The sequence below is a fragment of the Carcharodon carcharias genome, chromosome 6, assembly GCF_017639515.1.
Source record: "Carcharodon carcharias isolate sCarCar2 chromosome 6, sCarCar2.pri, whole genome shotgun sequence".
Lineage (NCBI taxonomy): Eukaryota > Metazoa > Chordata > Chondrichthyes > Lamniformes > Lamnidae > Carcharodon > Carcharodon carcharias.
Window position 1 is genome coordinate 90,350,454 of NC_054472.1, and position 27,049 is coordinate 90,377,502.

Below are 27,049 nucleotides of genomic sequence, written 5' to 3' on the forward strand. Positions count from 1 at the left end.
TCTCTGTGATCTCTGTGCTCCTCCAGTTCTGACCTGTGTATATCTGATTTTCTCGGCACAACCATTGGCAATGTAAACTACCCAAAGTTGTAGAGAAAGGCCTTGAGGCTGATGATCCCTTATGTTAGAAGATTGATTGATTTGTCAGAGAAGATTAGAAAAATTCACCCTTCAACCTTAAAGGAGCCAAGCTTTTAAAGTGGGTGCACTTACACTGCAAGTTTAATGTTCGTGCAAAGTAGTTTTGAGTGTACATAGGCACTAAATTTGTGAAACATAAATTGGATATCAAGGCCTCCACTCCCATCATCGCAAAGTGGGATAAGACTACCCTTCTGGCAAGTCTCATTTTGCTTCAGTCTGATGCCTAATTGGGTCTTGTGTGTTTTGACTCTGAATTCAAGCTGCACACTGGAGCATCATTGCAAAGCAAAACTACTATGCCCTGATGCTACAACTGTACAGTGCATTCTAAGATAGTGGACTTAAGACTCATTGCATAATCTGTCTTTTTTTTAGGTTAAAACATTTCTCATGACCCCAGTTTTGTTAACTTCATTTTTTGTCATCTTAGAATTTAACTAATTTTTGAAATTGAAGCTACATATCACTGAATCACTTCTTATTAATCTTATTCATTTCAGCTTTGGGCTCCTCACCTTGCTTTTTTTTTAAAGAGCTCATCAACAGGCATCCACATTAGTGTGGATGCCAATAATTGCCAACTTGGATGCTTGCATTTTTAATTAATTTGGTAAAAGGCAAGACGAGATGATCATGCTTGATGCTGGTAATGAATAATTGCACAATTCTTGTCAAATTTTAGGAGCTGATTGTACTAAGCGTTGCACAGTGTTCCAAAAAATTAGGGCAATTGTGGGTTGACTGCTACGTTTTGCATTGCTGATTAATATCTGCAAAATGCTCAATTTAATGAATGGTAATTTGTGAAGTCTGCTACATGTACAAGAAGCCATTCTGTCTCCCAGGGATTTATTCAGTAGAAGTTGAAGGTGCAAAAGAATATTTTTTCAATTTAGATATTTTTGGATTTATTTATTTCATCGTTTTGGAAATTAACATTGTTTGAAACTTGTGAACATACAGCTTGCCCAAAAATTGATGTGTATATATAATTATTAATATATGGAAGATCTTTCCAAACAAGAAATATGAGACTAACATTTACCATAGTATGGATTAACATTATCCAACTGGAAAAAAAACCTTTCATACTTTGACGTTGTCTTACCAGATCAAAAAAACAAACATGTGAAGCCTTCAACATGGAATTCAGAGGCATAATCAGACAGAAGTGTGCACCGTGACACATGAGCTATTAGGAGTGGTGACTTAAAAGCCAACCACTATGACCAGATTTAAAAAGATCCTTAAAGAGGAGAATGAGGTGAAAAGAAAGAGGAGAGGTTTTTGGAGCAAACTCCACAGTCATTAAAGGCATGACTGATGGTGGTCAAGCAGAGGCAGAAGAGGATGCACAACAGGCCAAAGTCAAAGGAACAGAGAGATTGTGGTTGGAGAAGGTTAGAGATACGAGGGGCAAGGCTGGGAAGAGTTTTAAATCCAAGTATGAGAATTGCAAATTTGAGGGTTTGCAAGTGAACAAGGAGAGGGGTGATTGGTAAGGAGGACTTGGTGTGGGATAGCACAACAGAGGTTTGAGGAACAGAAGGTGGAGAAAGGGATGCCAACCAGGGAAGGATAGGAGTAGATGGGTCTGGGGATGAAAAGAGGCATAATGAAGGTTTCAGCACCAGAAGAAATGTGGCAGGAGCAGAGACAGATGATGTTTTATAGGTGAAAGTCTTTGTGAAAGACAGTAAAAAGCAAAACATAGAAAATTTACATCACAGGAGACCATTGAGCCCATCGTGTCTATGCCTGCTGGGGGAAAAAAAAAAGAGCTATCTGGCCTAATCCCACCTTCCATCTCTTGGTTCTGTAGCTTTGTAGGTTAAGGCACTTCAAATTCACATCTAAATATTTGTTAGATGTGATGAGCATTTCTGCCTCTACTGCTCATTCAAGCACCCTCAGGGTTTAAAAAAAAAACACTTCTCAACTCCCTCCTAATCCTTCTAATTATTTTAAATCCATTCCCTCTGGTTATTGACTTCTCTATTAAGAGAAAAACGTCCTTCTAATCTATCCTATCTAGGCCTATCCTAATTTTATATATATCTCAATCAAACTTTCACTTTGCCTCCTCTGTTTGAAAGAAAACAATTTCAGTTTATCCAGTTTTTCCTTGCAACTAAAATTTTTAATTCCTGGCAATATCCTTGTATATCTTCCCTGTACACACTTTAATGTAATTACATCGTTCTGGTAATGTGGTGACCAGAGCTGTATGCAATATGCCAGCTATAGCCAACTAACGTTCTACACTGTTCTACCGTAACCTCCCTGCTCATGAATTCTAAGCCTTGGCTTATAAGAGAAACATATCCCCTATGCCGCCTTAATTACATTATGTATCCATCCTCCAACCTTTTAAGGATTTGTGGACGTGCGGCCAAAGGTCTTTCTGTTCCTCTACGTTTCTTATATCCTACCATTTATTTTGTATTCCCTTGTCTTCATTGCCCTTCCCAAATGCATTACGTCACACTTACCTGGCTTGAATTCCATTTACCACTTTTGTGGCCAACTGACCAATTGATTGATAGCATCCTGCAGGCTACTGCTTTCTTCCTCACTATCAACCATATGCAAATTTCTTAATCATGCCCCTTACTTTCAAGTCCAAAGGAAGGGATCTATCAGAGAGTCTTGTGGAACCCTATTGGCAATAGCTTTCCAGTAACAAAAGCCAGACAGTGGGTCCAATTAAGAATGGCGAGCAGGCTCCTGAAGCTGGCACAGGGCTGGCAGCTCTAGAGTGTTTGCAGCGCCACTGAGGGAGGTGGATACTACTGAGGCAGTTAGGAGAGCGCAATGATGCCTCAAAGTAGAGTCACCCACAGACGGATAAGTACATTTTTTTTTGGAGGGGCCAAGCAGGTGGGCCCCTTCAATTGAAGGGCAAACCCCTCCATCGGCAGCGTTTGGGCTGCAAGTGCAACCTTTTCTGCAGACAGTCCCCTATTTGGGAGTTGGAACCTCTGGCTCTCCTATGCTCCCTCTCTCTTCCCAGCCTGCTGTTAAGGTGGCAGATTCCCCAAGGGGCTGAGGACAACTCTACTGTCAGCAAAATGGCAAGCCCTCTAAACAGCCCCTGGTTGGGGCCTTAATTATTTAAATTGGCTGCCTTGCAGAAGGTTTCCACATTTCTGCCTGCCTTTGGGATGGTGGGCAACTAACCTGATATGGCTGCCTGCCATTTTCTGTCGCCTCTGAATCCACTGCCATCTTCCCAGGGTCTGGAAAATTCTGCTCAAAGTGTCAGTCAAACTGAGCATGCGCATATGCAAAGGGAATTCAATTTACATGGTGATAGTGGAGATTTAGAAGGGACATGTCTTTGTTATAAACAGAGTACATTCCCTTTTATTCCAGGTGCCTTGTATTAGGTGATTAATAAATGTTACACCAGGAACATTCTGTACAACTTAGTTATTACAATAAATGTTACAATGTCTCATTAACCAACTCAGCCCACAGGTGCAAACCTTCACAAGCCTATAACCTCTAACCCTGGCTCTCAAACCTAACGGAAGTAATTATTTTTTAAAGTGAATCTCCCTCTACAGATTCAGTAAGCAAAGGCAATGCATCAGTTAGCAAATATTCCTTCCTTCTTTCCCTTGGTTTGGGTGTAGCATCTTGCGCTCCCTCGGTGTGCAATGCTTTCACTCTGTCAGTGTACGAGCTATCTCTTGATCTCCCCCTCTGTCCTTCTCTTGCTGTTGGTGAAACACATTAATGTCCCCTGGATAGCTGGTGGTTCGTCTGGTGAGTAGCTGAAACAACTAGACCATGGGATTAAATTTAGAATCCCCTAAATTTGCTAGGTTTGTTGATCCCACTGGTGGGGATGCTTGCTGTTGGCCTTGGTGCTCTGGTTTAGGGAACGGCAGGTTGCCAACCCTGACAGTTTTCCAGAAATTGAATCAAAAATGTAACAAGTCATGAAAATGCTTTAAAAAATTAGGGAACAAAATGGGGCATTATTTATGGCTAAGCTTTGATGGTGAATGTTAAATTAGATTTCACAGGAGAGTCAGTCTGCTGGAAAGAATAGCTGGAATGTCCCTTCAGTCAATGTGGCATGATTCATATTGGTGATGAATGTTCAAGGGGCTAAACCAGGATATTTAATCAGCATTGAGCAGAAGAGAAACAACTTGCAGCGTTTACTGTTCAAAAACTTCCTTTAGTTTCAATCTTTGAGGAAGTTGTTCCCTCAAAAGATGTGTTTTAAGAAGGTATTAAAACAAAATGACTTTTGTCTTTTGCAAATGTGTAATGCAAAAGGACATCACCACTTGTAGGCAGTTATCTGCTGTTAAAGCCAATGCCTTGGCTTCCTAGCTAGGAAAGAAGCTTCACAGTTGAACTCTTAACAAACTGATGCTGTTTTATATTCTGAACATCCTGAGATATGTCACTTTTTTTGGAAAATGATCTTCTCTGGTCTTCCATTAGCCCACTGTACCAGGGAGAACACAGTGTTCTGCTGAGTTTTCTAACAGCAACACTGGCCTCATTATTTCTGGGGCGGAGCAGTAGTAGGGGTGGAAACCCAGCACAGCATGGCTGTTAACATAAAGGCTCCGCCAAATTTAAGAGAAAACTTCATTTTTTCATCCATGACATGCCTACCAGCTAGCCAGATTGGCAGGCTGGCTGGCTGCTGGGTGGGAAAAGCAGCACAAGGCTGCACCCTTAGATGGTCCCCAGCAAAGGCAGGGTAGGCCAGGTGTGGAGGCAAAGAGGTCGATCATTGGGTAGGCTGGATATCAGGGGTTGGATGGGGAAGTCGACATTTTCAACGAGGAAGGGCAAGGGAGAAAGGGAGATCAAGGTTTTGCCTGGGGGCAGAAGAACTGCTGCTCCTGGCCCTCAAAAGCACTTGCCTCGTGAGCTGGCAGTTCTCTCTTTCTTTCTTATTGCTGTCAGGTATCCCAAGCCCTGGGGAACCCAGTTGGCAGCTGTTAAATTTAAATCAGACTGTATGCTGTGAGAGCAGGATTTAAAAATGTTAATGAAGTGTTCCATCTCTTGTTGGAACAGGAGCAGGCCTTTTAGCCTCTTTTTGAGAGATGGCTGATCTGTGACTTAAAGCTTTTTGCCCCTTATCCCTTCATACCTTTGGTTAATAAAAATCTATAAATTTTACACTTAAAATTACAGTTACAATTGATTTAACATCAATTGCTGGTTGAAGAAGAAAGTTCCAAACTTCTACCATCCTTTGCGTGTAGAACTGTTTCCTAACTTCACTCCTGAAGGCTCTTAACTTTTGTTTAGCCCCCCAGACCAAGACTCTCAACCAGCAGAAATAGTTTATTTCTACTTTCCCTCTGATCCCCTTAATACCTTGAAAACTTTGATCAAACCACCCCTTAACCTTCTAAATTCCAGGGAATACACTATGTAACCTGTACTTGTAATTTAACTCTGAATTCAGGTATCATTCTGGTAAATCTATGTTGCACTCTCTCCAAGGCCAATATATCCTTCCTACAGTGTGGTGTCCAAAACAGCTCACAGATGTGGTATAACCAGAACTTTGTATTGCTTTAGCATAACTTGTCCCCTTTTATTCTAGTCCCCTGGATATAAAGGCCTGCATTCCATTAGCCTTTTTGATTATTTTCTGTGCCATTCATGAGATTATAATTATCTGAGCTCCCCAGCCCCTTTTGTTTCTAGCTTTACACCATTTAAAAAGTACTTAGTTCTAACCTTTTTAGGCCCAAAATGCATGACTTTGTATGTTCCTAAATTGAAATCCATTTGTCACAGTTGTACTCATTCACTTAATCTATCAATAACTCTCCAAGACAAGAAACATGAACGCCTCTCAACCAGTAGGCATGTGTACGGCAGGTAGCGGTACATTCCCCTTTATATTTTAGGGTTTAACTCCCCCTTAACCAGGTCCAGCCTTTTATAGTAAAATTAATATTCAAAGCGTACAAATTTCTGCATTTATCTAATAATTCTACAAATTCTTTAAAAAAAGATGTGCTTATATAGTGTCTTTCATGACCTTGAATCATCCCAAGCCTCTGCAGCTAATTAGGTATTTTTTAAATTGAAGTCATTCTTGTCATGTAGGAAACATGGCAACTAATTTTGTGCACTGCAAAGTCCTATAAACAGCAGTTAAATACTGGTGAGGTAATGTGTTTTTGTCCCTATAATCCCGTGTTTCTATTTTTTTTTGAATAAGTCTTTGAAATGGCACTTTATCAATTACGTTTTGAAAGTTTATAGATACATCTATTGCTCTACTTTCAGCAGCCCCCACTGCTAATTCATCAAGCAGTTCAGTTAAGTCAGACATGATTTGCCTTAACAAAGCAGTACTGGCTTTTCCTTATTCTATGTTTCTCCAAGCACTGATTTCAGTGCTTCCCAACCAACCAACCACTCAGTTTGAAACAAACTGTATGAATTCTTGATGTATGATTTGATACTGAGCTTTTTTTTCCCTGATTTTCTCTCTTCCTCACACATGAAGGTTTTTGGGTTCATATAAAAATAACTTATCCCCTGAATTTAATAATTTAAAAAATAATTGTCCCAAAAAAAATCAGCTGATTGATTTTAGCATGAGCATGAATGACAGCTCTGTATACTGGAGATGAAAACTCCTCGTCCAGTGCATTAGCCACTACTTTTAGAGCAGTGAAATGTGTTCTGTGTGTTTGGCGATGCACACTGATTTCAGGTCACAAATGATGATAGTGTAAAGAGGATTTCAGAAATCTCATTGTCTGCATGATAAGCGCATTGTTGACATGTATGTGACATTGAGTAAGTCCCGTGTCAAATCCATAGGCTGTGCTGAGTTGGCTAATCTCAGCTTGATGGATAGTGCACAGCAATTCGTTTCGCCACCTCTGAGCCAGAAGAGGTGGGGTGGGGGAGGTTGATAATAAAGCCAAGTCAGATCCTATTATCAATGACCATAGATATACACTTCTCAATATGGGGAAAAACACATCAGGAAGAAAAAAATCCAGGACAGGAGAGAGAAACAGAGGAGGATGGAAGATAGAGAGAGAAGGATGACGGAAGAAAGAGCAAAGTGAGAGAGAGAAGGAAGATAGAAATTAGGAGAGAAGAAGAGACCGATCATTTCTTGCTGTATATCACGCAAACACATGAACAGGCTGTCACTTTTGGCCCTGAAAAGTGCCCATCTACCTTGGATTATTCAAGAAGGGCAAGGTATCGCAAAAATTTGAGCAACAGGTGAAACTAACTGTTTCCCGCTGCTACTATGCAGTAGCACCATGAGTGGAATTCACCACTAGCAGGATGCTGCCGTCAAGCCAAAAAGACATTCTGCTTATCACACAAATGAGTAATGTGGTATATGAATTTCAGTGCCAGTGTGATGTTAGGCACATTGGCTGTACGTTCCAAAGACTGATGGATCGTATCAAACAGCATGTCCAAGCCGCTGTTTGCAATGGGCAGGGTACAGACCATACCCAACCAGCCCAAAGTTGCAAAGCTCAAAACACAGTGTCCAACATTAGATGTGATTCCGTGATTGGACAACATTTGCTAAATAATCCTCAATGTGCTAAGAATTATGCTGACAACCAATTTAAGATTGTCAGTTGGGCTCACAGTGTGGCCCATTTGTGTGTACTGGACCCTACATATGTGAATACATGGGCCCTGTTCTTTGCAGACAGAAAAATCTTTTACATACATTGCACCTATTTCAGCTAAACAAAATAAGTGACAGCCATTCGTTGACTCATTCCTCAGGGCAATTCCTCAACCAATCAGAGTCAAGCATTCTGGTTTAAATTTCAAACAATGCTTGGTACTTAACTGTCAGTCACCATCAGTGGTACATTCTCCATGGCAACACCACTTGCCAACCAATCAGCAATCTCTTCACATACAGTCCAACTTGTTGTTTTCCCCCTTATATTCGTATTCTTGCAAGTGCCTGATGAGTGCAAGATGAAAAGCTTAGACCTGTCTCTCTTTTTTAGCAATACTAATTTATTGTTCTTTAAAACAGATGGGGTCTATTTATAATACACTTACTATATAAAACCCCAGAATCAGACAGATGATACAATTTACAAAAGAAATGGGAGGAATAGGCCATTTGGCCCTTTGTGTCTGTTCTGTCATGCGATATGATCATAGCTGAACTTAGACCTCAACTGCACCTCCCTGGACTATCCCCCATATCACTTAGTCCCCTTAGTAGCCAAAGATCTATCAATCTCAAGCGAGCAAATGTAGATAGTAACCAAAATATAACTGGACCTCAATGGTAGAGAATACACAAAACCTAAAACCTAAAACTTATACACAGCATGTTTAAAGGTTTATCTGTGTAGGAACAAGGCTTGAATGAATTTCTATTACATGACTTTGATCCATCATTTGTTTTCTTGCAAGAGAATACAAGTGTTATCAAAACCATGCTTTTGAATTATTTATCTTCTTTATCATAGAGTTTTTGCGGTGCAAAAGGAAGCCAATTGGCCCTTCAGTGGCACATATTTCCTTGCCTCGTTAATGATAAGCAAAATAGGCTCATTTGTTGTGCAGTAGAACTTGTGACTTGTTTAGTGTTCCTAGGGACAATAGATGCACCTTGCTTTCCCTGCTCAGTGCCGTGCCAGTGCTTATTGTCCAGAGCAGCTGAGTAATCAAAAAGTTAATTGTTTGTGTGATGGTCTAGAAAATTACTTACTTTGAGATGGTTGAAGTTGTCCCCCAATGGGGCTCAGCTTTCTGCACACTGAAACATTGTGGATGCAGAAAAAAGTTGAGCTGCTTATGAAGTGACTTCAGCTAGCCCAAAAACAGCTGTTTTCCACCTCTTTGTGTGAACAGGAGCTGGAAGACCTGTTGTGGGCAGTTATAACCTAGGCACCACTACATAAATCAATGAGCAAATAGCATTTTCTTGTCTGTCATTGTGCAGAAAGGTACTGACAAAAGAAATAGAATAACACTGCCTTTTTTTTTTGGCTGGGCTATGGGGAAATAGTTGGTGAGTAGGACTAATTGCATAATTCTTTCAAGGAGCTACGAGCCAATTGCATAATCGGCTCATAGCCTCCATCTGTACTGTGAGAATCTGATTTCCCCTGAGGGGTTCAGCACTTAATCCTCATTCTGGAAGGTGTTTATGTAGTTCGATCGCCAACAGAAAAGTTTTGTCTTGGCAGCAAAATTCAAGGAGTATTTTTTTGTGAATGTCTCCTTTGTGGCTTATGGCCACAAGAGAAAGAAAAAACTAAAAAGTGAATTCCACATTTATCTAAACATGCCTGTTTCAGACATTGTGGACATGACCTCCTACTGTAATTCAGAACATGCGCAGAACAGACTTTATAGGTTTAAACTGTGCTGCTTCTTTTACCCTCAGTGTCCTGCCTATCTCAATTGATGCTGAATGGTCAGAATTTCCTGAGGGCTGCTTTCAGTATGCCAGAATAATTTCATGGGCGGAAGAAATCGTGTTGACATTTATAAACAAGGTTTCTGCTATATTTTGGTGAAGTTAAAGCAGCACAGTGGAAGTGGTTCCTAAGGAATTGCCACTCAAGGGTTCCCAGATGTCACTAGGTTGAATATTAGGAATCTGTGTTAACCTATTTTAGTATGCCTGTGATCAAAGTACCAAGTCTGTTGAAAGGTATTGAAGTGGGATGTTATTGAGGACCTGGGAAATGTTAGTTGTCTTGAACAATTTATTTTGTATTGGTTTTCAGAGAAAGAGTTTCTGATTCTGGAAGGGAGGGATAATCTTCTAGGACACGAAGAGGAAATTTTAAGGACAAGAATAAATAACTGATGAAGAAAGTGAGGGAAATGATGGGCCTGTCAATAGGGCTTGGAAGCTGCAAAAATTGGCAACAAAATTAATCTCTTCTGGCAAAGGATTGAAAATAACATTGATCAACTTTTGTAGTAAAACACTTGCATATGTACATTTCCAAAAACATAATGCCGTTTTTTAAAATATTTTTAGTAGTGGGCTGTCAAATTCAGGCTTTAATCTTGTTTGTGGAACTGGCTTGTACAATGCTTTATTGTTTGGGACTGTTGGTCCAGTGCAATTCTACACCTGTCCTGACAGTTTGTTAAGTAAGTAAAATAACATTTTGTTGTAACATTTATGGTGCAATGTTCATTTGTCAAACGTGTTGCTGGCAAGGCCAACTGCCCATCCCTAATTACCCTTGAGAAGTTGATCTTGAGTTGCCTTTTCGAACTGCTGTGGTAAATGTGACATAGGGAGGGAGTTCTGGGATTTTGACCCAGCAACAGTGAAGGTATATTTCCAAATTAGGATGGTGTGTGATTTGAAGGTGAAATTGCATGGAGTGGTGTTCCCCTGCACTGGCTGCTCTAGTCCTTCTCGATGGCAGAGTTTGTGGGTTTGGAAGGTACTGTGGAACAATCCTTGAAGAGTTCCTGTAGGGCATCTTGCAGATGGTACATATTGCAGCTACTGTGTGTCAGTGAGATAGGGAGTGAATGTCTTAGGTGGTTCTTGGGGTGCTCATCAAGTGGGTTGCTTTGTCCTGGATGGTATCCAGCTTCTTAAGTGTTGTTGGAGCTGCATTTGTCCACATAAGTAGAGAGTATTCCAGCAAACTCGAGACTTGTGCACTGGAAGCAGTCCAGAGGAGGTTCACTAGGCTGATACCTGGGATGAGGGCTGCTTATGAGGAAAGGTTGCGTAAATTGGGTCTAAACTCATTGGAGTTTAGAGATTGAAACAAGTCCCCTGAGGGACTTGACAGGGTGAATGTTGAGAGAATGTTTCTCCTCATGGGGAATCTAGAACTAGGGGGTGTAATTTAAGGGGTCTCCCATTTAAGAGGGAGATGAGGAGGAATTTTTCTGAGGGTCGTTGGTCTTTGGAATTCTCTTCCATAGAGAGTGCTGGAGGCTGGTTTATTAAATATATTCAAGAATGTTAGATTTTAATCTACAAAAAAATCAAAGGTTATGGAGGGCAGGCAGAAAAGTGGGGTTAAGGCCACAATTAGATCAGCCATGATCTTATTGAATGGCGGAGTAGGCTTTTGGGCTGAATGACCTATTCCTGCTCCTACTTCTTATGATCTTACGATCTTATTCCCTACCTGGCCCCTGTGCAGACTAGCTTTGTAAATGATTTCCTGTCTGCTGATACCATCTCTTTTTTTTCATTTCAAAACTGCTACAATGACATCACTCCTCAACAAAGTCCACTCTTTATCCCCTCTTTCCTTTAATATCCATGGTTCTTCTCCAAAGTTCCTGAAAATGTCACCTCCCAAAACCATGCTGATTTTTTTTCTGCCACATTATGCTGTTCTTTTTTTTGGGTAAATGTTAGCTCAGCAGTAACTGTCCCATATCTAATTCAATAATGTTCCAGTAATAGAAAGGTACTCAACCTTCTTTGAATCCAGCTCACTGTACACCATTGAGCATGGTAACCTTGTAGCTGTTATACTGGAGTAGCACCCAGAGGTTATATTTAAATCTCATCATGGTAGATTGTGAACTTGAATTCAATAAACAATTTGTAATTTGTAAGCTTGCACCAGATAAAATGACCGTGAAAACTCCTGATTGCCGTAAGAACCCTACTGGTCCTTTAAGGAAGGGAAATCATGCCTCTACTAGTCTTGTCTATATTTGGCTCCTGTTTCAAAATCATTGGTTCTTAATGCCCTCAGGGAAAGTGAAGACGTTTGCCTACATCTCGAATACTTAAAGCTCCCCAACATTTTTGATTCCTCCTTCTCAAAGCCTCCTTGTTCTTGTTGGCAGGTGCCCCCCCCCCCCCCCCCCCCATCAGGGTTTTATATAAGTTAGGCGCTTCACAGGAGCACTCTCTCACAGTATGACACCGACACATGTCAAGGGATCTCAGGTCAGCTTGGTCAGAGAGGTAACTTTTAAGGAGTGCCTTAAAGAGGAAAGCAAGGTAGAGACACACACAGGTGTAGGGGAGGTATTCTGAAGCTTGGGGCCTAGGCAGCTGAAGGCAGAGGTGGAGCAGTTATATTTGGAAATGCTCAAAAGGCCAGATTTAGAAGTGTGCAGATCTTTGAGGATTGTGGGGCAGGAGGAGATTGCAGAGTTGATTAAAGCCCATGGAGGAATTTGAAAATAAAGATAAGAATTTTAAAGACGTTGCTTGACAGGCAGCCAATGTAAGTCAGTGAACACGTGCGTGATAGGGGGATGGGACTCATTGCAAGCTAAGACAGGAGTCGCTGGGCTTTGGGTGACCTTGGGTTTACAGAAGGTAGAATGTAGGAGGCCAGCCAAGATTACATTGGAATAGTCGAATCTAGAGGTAACAAAGTCATGAATGAGAGTCTCGGCAGATGAGCTGAGACAGCGTTGAAGTTGGACGATGCTATGGAGGAGCAAATAGCTGATGGTGTGAATGCGAGTTCGGAAGCTCTCCTAGAAATCAAATGTGATGTGGAGGTTGGGGACAGACTGGCTTAATCTCAGCTTGTTGCCAGGGAGAAAGGGATGGAGAATGGAGTTTGGAGGGGGGAACCAAAAACAGTGGCTTCAGTCTTTCCACTTCATTACTTCTACTTTTGAATCCTTAGAAATAAATGCTTTGTTGGGAATTTTTATTGCTTTGCTAATCTGCATTTCTGCTTTTAATAATTTATTTGCTGATCTCTAGACTCCTTTTGCTCTTCTATCCCATTCAGCTTCTTTATTTTCTAAGGTTCATTTGGAGTCAAAACTGGAGTCAATGGGAATCTTGGAAAAGCCTCCACTGGCTGGAGTCATATCCAGCACAAAGGAAAATGGCTGTGGTTGTTGGAGGTCAATCATCTCAGCCCCAGGACATCACTGCAGGAGTTCCTCAGGATAGTGTCCCAGGCCCAACCATCTTCAACTGCTTCATTAATGACCTTCCTTCCATCATAAGGTCAGAAGTGGGGATGTTCGCTGATGATTGCACAATGTTCGGCACCATTCACGACTCCTCAGATTCTGAAGCAGTCCGTGTCCAAATGCAACAAGAGCTGGACAATATCCAGGCTTCGGCTGGCAAGTGGCAAGTAACATTTGCGCCACACGAGTATCAGGCAATGACTATCTCCAACAAGAGAGAATCCAACCATTCACGACTCCTCAGATTCTGAAGCAGTCCATGTCCAAATGCAACAAGAGCTGGACAATATCCAGACTTCGGCTGGCAAGTGGCAAGTAACATTTGCGCCACACGAGTATCAGGCAATGACCATCTCCAACAAGAGAGAATCCAACCGTTGCCCCTTGACATTCATTGGCATTACAATCACAGAATCCCCCGCTATCAATATCCTGGGGGGTTATCATTGACCAGAAACTGAACTGGACTAGCCATATAAATACTGTGGCTACAAGACCAGGTCAGAAGCTAGAAATCCTGCGATGAGTAACTCGCCTCCTGACTCCCCAAAGTCTGTCCACCATCTTCAAGGCTCAAGTCGGGAGTGTAATGGAATGCTCTCCACTTGCCTAGATGAGTGCAGCTCCCGCAACACTCAAGAAGCTGGACACTGTCCAGGACAAAACAGCCCGCTTGATTGGCACCACATTCACAAACATTCACTCCCTCCACCACCAACGTACAGTAACAGCAGTGTATACCATCTACAAGATGCACTGCAGGAATTCACCAAGGCTTCTTAGCACCTTCCAAACCCATGACCACTACCATCTAGAAGGAAAAGGGCAGCAGGTAGATGGGAACATCATCACCTGGAGGTTCCCCTCCATGTAACTCACCATCCTGATCTGAAAATATATTGCCGTTCCTTCACTGTTTCTGGGTCAAAGTCCTGGAACTCCCTTCCTAATAGCACTCTGGGTGTACCTGCACCACATGGACTACAGCGGTTCAAGAAGGCAGCTCACCACCACCTTCTCAAGGGCAACTAGGGATGGGCAATAAATGCCGGCCAGCCAGCAAAGGCCACGTCCCGTGAATGAGTTTAAAAAAAGTTTCTTCTTTTCATTCTGAAGTACATCACCTCCGATTTATTTACATTAAAGCTAATTAGCCATTTAACTCCCCAGTCCGCAAGCTTCTAGGGTCATCATGTATCCTGTTGCAAAGATGGGCAAATGGAGCTGAGATGATCTGGCTAAAATGGTGGAACAGGCTTGAGGGTCTAAATGGCTACTTCTGTTCCTTCAGATTGGACTCATGAATTTAACTCTCAAACATTGGTGTTTTATTATTAGCCAAAGATATAAATATTTTCTCTTTGTCTTCCACTCAGACTCAATTGAGTGCATTCCAACATGAATGTGAGCTCTGCCTAGATTTTGTTTTGGTGCCCAAAACTATGTACTTCCTCCAGCCTATTTAAAAAGAAATAAAAGCCATTTCCACAGTACCCTGAGTATGCTGCATTTCTTTTTGCAACTTCTGCTTTTTGGAGTTGAACTCTATCTTGAAGTAACAATTTCTCTTTTGGTCTCCTGTTTTTCAGAGACGAGGAGCAATATCCTACGAAAGCTCAGATCAGACTGCTTTGTACATTCGTATGTTAGGTGAGTAATCTAGCTGCACTCTTATTGTCTTGTGACTCATCATCAAAACATACCTATCTATTTATACCCATCTCTTGCTCTCGTTCTCATTTTCACTCTCTTTTTCTGGTTCTTCCATACCACTGATTCTGGTGAGTCAAGATTGTTTCTGTTACTTAATCTTTGTGTTGGCATTTTTCATTCTGCATCCTGTTGAGTTTCTCTCTGTATTATCATCTAATTTTGTCTGCCTCCTCTCATCAGGGGATGACAGGTTATATAGCGAGATAATGCGCTTAAAGTGGTTCCAACTCAATTAGATTTGACTAACTTACTCCTTTGCACTTCACTCTCTCCAGTATGATGAGCACTGCTATTCAGTCACTCCGTGACTCGTATCCTCTTAATTTGCAGCCCCTTGTCCTGGTCGCTTTGGTGATATCTTTGCAGCGTACCTTGCTAGCATCATTCTGCACTCCAGCCTCTGATCTCAGCATCCTTGCTACTCAACTGCAGCTGTTGCTTTCTACTGAGACTGTATGCCATTCCTCCTCCAGCTCTCGCCCCCTTCCTCTTACTGTTGGTATCCTTCCCATTGTAACCTTTTTTCTAAGATGTACGCTGTTTCAGCTAGCCCAGTTTTTTGTCTCCATATCCATGCCCTCTTCTCTCATTCAAACTTAAAAAAAAATTGATTTCCCTGGTCTGATCCATTAAATTAACTTTGAGGGTGAATTTTCATGGGATTCTTCCTCTCCCTCATCTGCTGTTGGAAGAACCATCAAGAAAAATTGTATAAAATAAGCCATTTTTATGCTTTCCAGGGTTTCTGCAACTGTGTACAATCTGGAGAAACCTTGTGGAAAATCACCCCCTTAGTTTTTAAGAACACTATACTATAACTGATTGGCAGCAGGAGCTGTTAAGTGCATGGCAGTTGTGTGATCTAGGATCTATGATTAGTGGGGAAAGTTGGGCAGGTGGGCAGCAGTGGAAGAGGATGCATCAATCCGCCATAAAGAATACCAAGGAGGGAAATAACGACCAATGTTTGTGGGTGAGCATCAAGAACATGAGGGGTAGATTTTCTGAGCATTTCAATGCAAATGAGCAAAGAAGGAGGAAAGTTTCACAGTGCTACCTAGCTTCTAGAGGGGTCAAATTTATTATGTCATAAGGCAAATATATAAACTTATGCAAACATAAACAAAAAATAATTCTAGTTGGCACAAAGAGGTATGATTAAAAACAGCATGACAACCAAATCACGACACAGGAATTGTGACAAACAGGAAGTGTATTAAATGCAAGGTTTTGAGTACCTTGACCCCCACCCTTTCACTTAGCTGTATTTAGAGATGCACAGTGTGCATATTTCCTATCATATATTATTTCCAAGGTGATTGGAAAAAGAACTAATGGGACATGAGGGAGAATGTTTTGATGCTGAGAGTGGTTAGGATCTGGAATATGTTGCCTGAGAGCGTGGTGGAGGCAGGTTCAGTCGGGGCTTTCAAAAGGGATTCGGATAAGTACCTGAGAAAAAACATTTGCAGGGCTCGAGGAAAGGATGTCTTCCCTATCGTGTTACACTTCTCAGTTATACAGCTACCTGAACAGGCAGACAAGCCTTAATGTAGTAGTTGAAACTTAAAGGCAGCATATCATCAGCGTAGAATTGTCAGTCTAGATAATATACTGAAATTTTTGAAGTGGGGCTGGAACCCTAACCTGAATCAGAGGCAAGAGCGCTGGATCAGGTGGAAGAGAAGTTTGCACAAACAAGTTAATCACCTGTCCACTGATCACCGCAGGACCCAATCATGTAGATTAGGTAGTGGTGATATTCAAGAGTTGTGCTTATTGTAGATCTTGTGGATCAAGGGTAAATCATCTGAAAACACTTGTATGTCTTTATTGCTGACTTTTTATTTCCCTTTCTTGTTCCCCTCTCTAGTGAAGGCTATGCATCATGCTAGGTATGATTCCATCAGCACCTGTGTTAACCCTGGATATTCTTAAAATGTTTTTTGTGCTTTCTTTCAGGGGATGTACGAGTGAGGAGCCGGGCAGGATTTCAACCTGAAAGAAGAGATTCTCATCCTTACATTGATTTTCGTCTTTTGCACTGTAAGTGTATTATTTGATGTGCCTTGTTATGAGATTGCTTAAATAATAGCTCTCCATGTTTTGGAAGGAAATTTGTTTAGCCTATAATCTAGCTTGAAGGAAACTTGGAATGCTAAAACACCAGTGCTAGAAAGTTGTATCAAGTTTGCTCATTTTACAGAGGACAGTTTATCTGAGTCCTCTCACTATGAAAGTTTAATTTCAGTAGCAAGACTGAATTTGTCAAAGCTATTCATTATTTCAGGATCATCCTGGAATGTAAGGATAACCATGGCCTTTTTCTCGCTCTTTCCAATTGTTCCCTTAAACACTCCTACTCCACCCTCACCTCTAACAACCAGTGCAACTTCTTTGTCATTGAGAATGAGACTAAAAAAACACATTTGTTAAGTTGCCTTCGTAGCGTTGCCTTTCCCTGAGGTCTGCCATTGCCTTGGACTCATGTCTTTCACTACTTTTTCTCTTGCCTCCATCATGCCCTGTCTGAGCACATCTTGTCCCTGAGCCTTACTTCATGCTCTTTTTAACTTAATTCCACTAAACTGATAACCACCAATCCTCCTCTCCTGGCTCCCATGCTAGCTGATTTTGTAAATGGTTCCCTCCCCTCAGGTACTGTCTCTCATCTTTTCTAAACCATTGTCATCTCCCTCTCCTTACGTATTGTCCCACTCCTTTCAAAACAACCATCATCGCCTGCTTGCTCAAAAACTAACCCTCGCCCCCACTGCAAACTACTGCCCCATCTCCAACCTCCCTTTCATATCTAAAGTTCTTTAATCTGCCCTAAGTCCTTGTCATCTTTCCAAAATCTTCATGTTCGAAATCTCTTTAATCTGATTTCTCCCCCTGCAGCAAATTGACTTTTATCAGTCATATTGATATCTTTCAAAACAGTCACTGTTATATTACCTCTCCCCATCCACCTTGACCTCTGCAACTTTTAATGTGGTTGACCACATCATTTTCCTCCAATGTTTCTCTTCCATCTCCAGCTAAATGGGACTATCATCATTTGGTTCCTTTCTAAACAGTGCTAAAGCATTTCCAGCTTTGGTTTCTCTTCATGCCTTGGAAGAATGTTACCATTGGATTGCCCCAAGGATCTATCTTTGATTCATTCCTCAGGAAAGACCTATTGATCTTGGAAGGGAAACAGTGCATATCCTTCAGCATGATGTCAGGATTATGAGTACACAATGTATAAATTTGGTTTGTATCCCCTAGACTTTAGAAGGTTGAGCAGTGATCTAATTGAGGTGTTTAAAATGATGAATGGATTTGAGAATCAATGCAGAAAATCTATCTCCTCTGCTGGAGGAATCTAGAACAAAAAGGCGTAAGCTTAAACTTAGAGCTAGGACGTGCTAGGAGTGAAATCAGCAAAAACTCTGTCATACAAAACTTCATGCAAATCTGGAATCATCGTCCCCAAAAAGGTAAATTCTGTGTCACTTGAATTTTTCAAGATTAGGCTTTGTTGGGTTAGGTAATCCAATAAGAAATGGAGCAATGGCAGGTAAACAGAGTTGAGATACACATGTCATGATCCAATAGAATGACAGAACAGGATCAAAGAGCTGAGTGGGCTACTGCTGGGGAATCCATCTTTTGGCCTTTGGTAATATTATCAGAAGTATTTAGGTTCTACATGTATTTTGATGAGCTCCTTCTCTACTTGTCACCACCTACCTTTCTTGCCCACTGTTCTATTGTAACGCTTGTCTAAAATCCAGATCTAGGTGAATTGCGGTTTCAGCAATGTAAACAAGGACTTCTGCAGCCATCATCTGCAGGCCCACCATAAATTCAGTACCCTCCATGTCAGTTCCATTCTCCACCCCAGCTATTTTCTTGTGTTGAACCAGACCTTTAAAAGCCTGAGCATCCTATCTAGTTGAGCTGAGTTTCCAACTGCTTAGGATCTGTGTCACAAAGACCACCTACCAATTAATCCCAGTACTTCTATGTCAGTCCTACGCATTGGCCAATCACCACTGGTACCCTCTTCCAGGCTTTTTTCACCTCCAGGCTGAAATATTCTAAAGCTCTCTTGTTTCACCTTCAATCTTCCACCCTCCATAAACTTCAGTTGATGAAAAACTATCCTATTTGCACGAAATCCTATTTATTCATCAGCTCTGCTTGCCGGTATACATTGGCGCGGATTCTGCCAATGCCCTAAATTTTAATTCTTTCGTGGCTTTGCCTTTCCCTATCTCTAACCCTCTCCAGAATGCGAACTTCATGTTTCTCCAACTCTGGTCACTCTGCATCCTCGAATCCCTTTGTCCCACTGTCAGCTGTTCCTTCAGGATCTTGGCCCCATGCTCTGGAATTCCCTCCTCAAACCTCCACTACTGCATCGCTCTTTCTGTAAGAACTCCTTTAAAATATATCTCTTTAACCAAACATTTAGTCATTCCCAGCTTTTGCTTTTGTTTTTGAATATGTTTTTGTGAAGTGCCTTGATGCCTTTCTATGTTATTATTGAAACAGGGATAATTTTTGGAAACCTGTTAACTTTCACCCAGAAGTAATTTGTGACATATTCAGTTAACATATCTGCTATTCTCTGTCTCTTTTGCAATACATCCTACCTACATAGACTAATAGAGAAGAATATACAAGTGGGGAAAAGATTATTGCAAGTACATATAGTTGACCTCAGAGTTAGAAGTCTATTTCAAAGCAGAAATGCTTTGAATGGCTGCTATTTTTCTTTCAATTAAACTCAAATAACCACAGCTTAAAGTAAAGTTTCCAACATAATTAAAAACAAAAAAAAACCAAACTACATATAAAGTTATCGCTGTCTTTCCATACCTTCATTAACACTTTTACTCAAAGTCCTTGGCCATTTTTAAAAGCTTCAGGTTATTTTTCCAGAAGTAACACACTTGTTTGAAAGGCATTATCAACCACATCTGATATTAAGCATGAAAATTCCTTAAAATAGTGAATGCACTACTTACCAGAGATGTACGGAAAATAGTACTACTGAAATGCAGTGCCTGTGTCTTGTTGAAACCACATTGTATATGCTGCTTTTCACAACTGCACTGCAATGACGCAGTTCTTTGTTAAATTTCAGAAGTAATTTGTCTTTAAACTGAAAGGTGCTTTGATCTCTTTTTTTCACATGTTTTAATGCTATTTCTGGGTTTTTTCCAAGTTGTCATTACAGTTAGCGATGTGTGAATAGTTTAACCAGTGAAGTTGATTACACAGGGATTTGCAATGCATCTATGATGCCACTTAGCAGCCATTTGAGCAGTATTCTTACATCATTCACAGTATCATCTTTTATAGCAGCACGTCCATGAAATTTCAAGCAGCTTTATAGCATATGACTGAAAGATCATATTACGGTAAGAGGCAGTTACACAGATGTGAGCACAGAGATAATGTATTGTGTAGTTTTCTGGCCTTCAGTAAAACTGGTGTAGAGCAAAAATCGGTATGAATTTTGCCATCTCCACTTTCTGAAGTTGTAGCTGATCTCCTGTGCAGTCCAGAATCTCATGGGTATGTTATAGTTACTTAGGGAAAAAACAAAGGTAATTTGTGGATAGAAATCAACCTTCATGTAATTTGGTGGAGATAGGTGCTTCACAACATCTAATTAAGCTATAGTTTCTAACGAGTTGATTGCTTGGAATATCTGAGAAGTTTCCTCTTGAGAATGTTAATTAGATCAGAAGCAATAATTATCTGTTTTATATACCGTTTTTAGGCAAGTAAAATAAAACGTTGCACAGGCATTTTAAATTTATTAGTATAAGATATAATTCCCTTAATATTGGAATGTGCAATTGTGGTCTATAGCACCATTATAGTAATTAATTGTTTTCATTGTTCTTCATGCACTATACTACAATTAAATGGATAATTTCAGGAGAATATCCAGGCACACCTGCTCTTTAGCATATTTACTAGTCCTTGTGTGACATGTGCAATGTCTACAGTGTTTTTCAATACCTACCTCAACACTTGCATGCTTTTTTTGGGAATGTGAAAGAGATTTTGCTATCAGTAATGTCTCCTGTTTTAGCCTATAATTTACATGCAAAAATATTGAATTTATTGAATGTTGAATTTCTCATTTACTGTGTAACAGAATTATTTGATAATAGCTATAAGAGGTCTTGTCAAAAATAGTTCATGGTGACTGGTTACTTTTGCTCTTCAGGATCATCCTAGAGTAGTGAGTGCTTTTCCAAAGAGCCCTTCCAAATTTGGACTGAGGGTGTTGCAGTATGAACTGGTAGCAGATGAGGGCAGCAATGATTGAACAAGGAAGGTATTAGAATATCAAGTGTTGAGCTGTAGGAAATGATTGATCATTTGGGGCAAGAAGCCGAGGGTCGAGAGAAATTTTCTTTAGGCATGTTGTCCCTGGTTGTGGATTGAGCCAGGGCATCTACCAAATCCGCCATAATTGTAACCTATTTTTCTGTGTTAGAGCTATTTGCATATGTAGGTGAACTCCTAGTGGTGTCTCTGCTCTTCAAAGGGAGTGTGCTACAGCAGGGAGGGAATATTTGTAGTAATGAATAGGATCTTGCTGCAGTAACTTAAATGGGCAATGCTTATTTTAGGGGATTGTGGAAGCCCATAAGTATTCTTGCAGCAAGTAATGATGAAAACCAGAGACGTTCTGGACAATATTTCATCGTTGTCTGTTTTCCCTTGATTTGAGGTTGACATCTGCTCAGGGTCACTAGTTTCAGCCACAGGTTTTCATGGGACTGTAAAGGCCAATTCTGAACCTGCAGACCTTTGGCCACCTGGGACATGATGTCCCACAAGGAGTGCAGGAGTTACTTCCTTTCCATCCCTCCTTGGCTGCCACTTTGCCTCATCAAAGACGTTATGCTTCAAAGTGTGATGCAACTTGATGGACAAGTTGTCACCATTTTGAATGATTGGTAGCACGCTCCTCCCAGTCATTAATGAAATGCTGCCACACTTCGAGGAGAGCTTCAGAGTGTCTTTTAAGAGTTTTCCTTGTCCTCCCTTGACTGTTGGCCACTTGAACCTGAGAAAACAGGACCTGGCGGGGGGGACGATTTTTGGCCATCCAGACGTGGTGTCCAATCCATTGAAGTTGATTTTGCAGGATTTTTCCCTGAATGCTTATGGAACTAGCTTCAAGAAGGACAGTAGCGTTTGTTTGACAGCCCTCCCATTGAATCTGGAGGATGTGGCGAAGGCTTTGCAGATGGAATTTCCCTAGCAGTCTTATATGTCACTGATGCACAATCCAGGACTTCCTGCAGTACAGGAGTGCAGTATACCAACCACTCTGAACATTAGAGCAATTGCTGACTTGCAGATGTCTTTGTTGTCAAATACTCGCTAACGTAGTTTGTCGAAGGCTGAGCTGGCGCAGCTGTTCCAGTGTTGGATCTCCATGTCAGTGGTGACCTTTTGAGAGAAGTGGCTGCCAAGGTATGGGAAGTGCTAAACATATTCCAAAGTCTCTCCTTCTTCATATATGGGAGGTGGAATATTTGGCTGACCAGGTATAAGTTGATATGAATTTTGTTTCAATAATGTTCCTGTCTCTAATGTTCAGAGTGGTTGGTATACTGCACTCCTGTACTGCAGGAAGTCCTGGATTGCAACAGTGACATATAAGAGTGCTAGAGATATTCCATCAGCAAAGCCTCCGCCACATCCTCCAGATTCAAGGGAGGACTGTCAAACAAACGCTACGTCCTTCTTGAAGCTAGTGCCACAAACATTCAGGGAAAAATCCTGTAAAATCAACTTCGATGGATTGGACACCATGACTGGATGGCCAAAAATCATCTCCCCCGCCAGGTCCTGTTTTCTAAGGTCTCAATTGGCTAACAGTCGAAGGACAAGGAAAACGCTTCAAAGACACTCTGAAGCTCTCCTCGAAGCTTGGCAGCATTGCCATTAATGACTTGGAGGAGCGTGCTACCAATCATTCAAAATGGTGACAATTTGTCCATCAAATTGCATCACACTTTGAAGCATAACGTCTTTGACGCGGCAAAGTGGCGGCCAAGGATGGATGGAAAGGAAGTAACTCCTGCACTTCCAGGTGCCGAGTTTCTTGTATGCGGAATTGAAGAGATCGGGAGTGGCTTGCAAATCTGGTGCCAAGAGGGCAATGACACTGCAGTGGCTGAAGGCATTGGATTTTGCAAAGGCTATAGACACTGACAACATTCCAGCAATAGTATTGAAGACTTGCGTTCTAGAACTAAACGTGCCCATAGTCCAGCTGTTCCAGTAAGGCTACAACACTGGAATTGAGCCAAACATCTCAGTTCCAGGATATCACTGCAGGAGTTCCTCAGGGTAGTGTCCAAGGCCCAACCATTTTTAGCTGCTTCATCAATGATCTTCCTCCCATCATAAAGTCAAAATTGGGGACGTTCACTGATGATTGCACAATGTTCACCATTTGCGACTGGTCAGATACTCGAGCAGCCTGTGTCCATATGCAGCACAACCTGGACAATATTTAGGTTTGGGCTGATAAGTGGCAAGGAACATTCACGCCACACAAAGGTCAGACAATGATCATCTCCAACAAGAGACAATGTAACCACCTCTCCACGACATTCAATGGCATTACCATCACTGAATCCCCCACTATCAACATCCTGGGGGCTACCGTTGATCAGAACTGAACTGGACAATATAAATACTGTGGCTACAAGAGCAGGTCAAAGATTGGGAATCCTGTGGCGTGTTACATATCTCTTGACTCCCCAAAGCCTGTCCTCCACCAACAAGGCACAAGTCAGGAGTGTGATGGAATACCCTCCACTTACCTGGATGAGTGCAGCTCCAATAATACAAAAGAATGTTGACACTATCCAAGGACAAAGCTGCCTGCTTGATTGACTCCCCCTTCACCACTGACACATAGTGGCAGCAGTGTGTACCATCTACAAGATGCAGTGCAGCAAACCACCAAGGCTTCTTTCACTGCATCTTCCAATCTGTGAACTCTACCACCTAGAAGGACAGAGGGCCCAGATGCATGGGAACACCATCATCTGCAAATTTTCCTCTAAGCCACACACCATCCTGACTTGGAAATATATCACCATTCCTTCACTGTCATTGGGTCAAAATCCTGTAACTCCCCTCCCTAACAGCACTGTGGGTGTACCTACACCACATGGACTGCAGCAGTTCAAGAAGACGCTCACCACCACCTTCTCAACAGCAATTTGGAACAGCAGCAAATGCTGATCTAGCTAGCAACACCCACATCCTGCCAAAGAATTTTTAAAAATTTGTGTGGAGGAGCCTGAGATTGTTATCTAGTCGATTGAAATTCAAAATAAATTTTGAATCCCTACAGGAAATGTCAAGGCATTAGCCCTAAGGTAATCAATCCCTCTGCAATTATTTTCCTTAGATATTTATATTGTGGGGTCCTCCAGGAGGCCCAGAAGAAAACATTTGCTTGCTTTCACCTGATGTGAGTTCCACTGTGAGCTGAGTTTAGTTGCTAGGATATTCCAGGGAAGCTTCCAAAAATTTGCAAAATGTAAAGGACTTGGCTTTGGAAGTGTGCCATCCTGTTCAAAGTATGTGGTGTAGAAACCTGGTGGATCTGGGTTCTCCAAATTGTAGCCCACTCTGCCCCTGACTGAATTGCATCACCTTTCTGCCCTTCCCAGGTCCTAGATTTTCCAAGATTTTATCATGCAGGTTTTTTAAAAATTTCACTTGTTGCATCATGATGACACATTTATTTGACTAATTCCGAAAAGTGAGTTAGTTGTGGCCTGGTCTTTCAAGTGATGACAAACATTTTATCTCTGCTCCTCTTGTCATTTTCAAACTTTCACATCTCTCCTATGGTCCATGGCTAATGAGAATGGGCTCCTGCCTTTTCAATTATTAATTTGTATACATTTATTTGCACTTCTTCACACTTTTAGTGTTGACTTCATTAGACCAGTTCCAATTGCCAATAGTGAAAATTATTCCACTTAATTTTTTTAAATTATACAATACAGAATTCCAACAAAAATGGCCTAAAAAATATGAAAACAGCACTTGTTGGCTCCCAACAATTGTGCAATGATCTTCCTCCCATCATAAAGTCAAAATTGGGGATGTTCACTGATGATTGCACAATGTTCACCATTTGCGACTGGTCAGATACTCGAGCAGCCTGTGTCCATATGCAGCACAACCTGGACAATATTTAGGTTTGGGCTGATAAGTGGCAAGGAACATTCACGCCACACAAAGGTCAGGCAATGATCATCTCCAACAAGAGATGAGGTGGCTCATGACTGGTTCACCCGATTTAGTTGTTTTACTGTTTTGAAAAATTGGCAGCATCCATAGTAGTTGTCAAAACCATGGAAATTATTTTGCTTGGGTTTTGGATTGCGTTTGATGCTACTGGCCAAAAATATCCATCTAAAGAAGAAATTTAAGCTCTAATTTAGGTTAGTGGAGATCAGAAACTTTGTTAACCTTCAATAATTGGCATCAGTGGTACATTGCAGATAGCACTTTCACTTAGTTAACTAAAGTTGAGGAAAATTATTCTGCATCACAAATGATTTCATCTTGTTGGATTTATTTATGTTTGAAAGTTGAAAAAATGTAATCTGTAGGAACAGTTTTTGACAGTGGGAATCATAAATTCAGCGCAAATTATGCTAACACATTGGTCATGTTACTGGACTAGTAATCCAAAGGCTTGAACTAATGCTCTGGAGTCATGAGTTCAAATCCCACCATGACGGATAGGAAATTTTAAATTCTGTCAGTTAAATAAATTTGGAATGAAAAGCTAGCATCAGCAATGGGTGACCACGAAACCACTGGGTTGTTATAAAAAACCATCTGGTTCAGTAACATTCACGAATGTAAGGCTGCCCTTTCCTTAACCTGGGCAGACCTATACATGACCCCAGACTAAAAACAATGTGGTTTGACCCTGAATTGCCTTCTGAAGTGACCTAGCAAGGAGCTCAGTTGTCGTCTGATGTGAATGTATTTTTTTAAAAATACGATCAGTTGAGGCTAGAATAAAAATCATATATATGGTTTAATAGATAAGAAGGGAAAGATCTTTTACAGAATGAAATTATTTAGTTCTTCTGTCTCTGAAAATTGGACGACATTAAAATTTTCTTCAGTTATTAATCTCCTTATTCAAATATGGAGATTGGAGTTGGCGCAAAGTACATATATAAAAAAAAAGCTAAGTACTCTGGATCCTGGAAATCTTGAAATAAAAACACACAATTCTTGTAACATTCAACAGATCTGGCTGCACCTGTTGAGTACATTATGTTTCAGGTTGATTATCTTTCAATCATCTTTTTGATGACTACATAATACATGTAGTTGTACTCTTATTTTCCTGCAGTTTTAATAACTAGGTACTCATGTTATAAAAAGCTAGAACACACAACGTTGTGTTTTATATAGTACCTTTAAAAGGTAGAAAAACTTCCCAAGGCACTTCATGGATGCATAAGGAAAGCCAAACACTGAACTAACAGAAAAACAATTGGAAAATAGGGTAACTACAAGTTTAAAGGTGGATTTCAAAAGGATCTTGAAAGGTGGCGAGATATAGGGATTTATGGAATGAATTTCATAGCATAGGATCTAACTGGCTGAAAGCACATGTGGGTGAAGGGAGAAAGGAGTTGATAGGAAATAGTGAGAGAGTTTATAAAACTGGAGGAAGCTGTTTAGATAGGGTGAATTGAGATCATGCAGAGATTTAAACATACAGATAAGAATTTTAAACTTGAGATATTGGAGACTGGGAGACGTAGCCTGAGTGACGATGGAGGAAAATGGGCGAGTAAGACTTGTTGTGGATTTTTGTATGAGCTTGTGGAGAGTAGAGGATAGGATGTCAACATTGGAATAATTGAGTATGGAGGTGATGGTGGCATGGATAAAGGTTTCAGGTGAAGATGGACTGAAGTAGGGATGGAGGTAGGTGTTGTTTGAAGTAGGTTGTCTTTGCGATGATCAGGGAGTGGGGCTGGAAACCCAAGCTCAAAGTCTAGCAGGAAATTGATGTTATAGTCTGAGACAGTGGCCAGGAGGAGGGTATTGATGGTGAGATTATGAAATGTAACATGATGACTTCAACCTTCCAACACTCAAATGGAGAAAATTATAACACATCAAAGATTGTGCATCAGACAAGTAGTCTTTGATAGTCCTGAAGTAATGTCGAATGAGTTAGTGTCATTAG

At 41.0% G+C, this 27,049-nt stretch overlaps 1 protein-coding gene across 5 annotated transcripts in view; it reads left to right on the top strand.

The window, feature by feature from the left end:
- pde7a (phosphodiesterase 7A) overlaps positions 1 to 27,049 on the top strand; it is a 132,675-nt gene that overhangs the window by 41,012 nt on the left and 64,614 nt on the right. For all 5 annotated transcript variants that reach the window (XM_041190498.1, XM_041190499.1, XM_041190502.1 and 2 more), the window contains 2 exons: positions 14,640 to 14,700; positions 16,726 to 16,809. In XM_041190498.1, the coding sequence (XP_041046432.1) occupies positions 14,640 to 14,700; positions 16,726 to 16,809 (145 nt within the window). The remainder of the gene's footprint in view (positions 1 to 14,639; positions 14,701 to 16,725; positions 16,810 to 27,049) is intronic.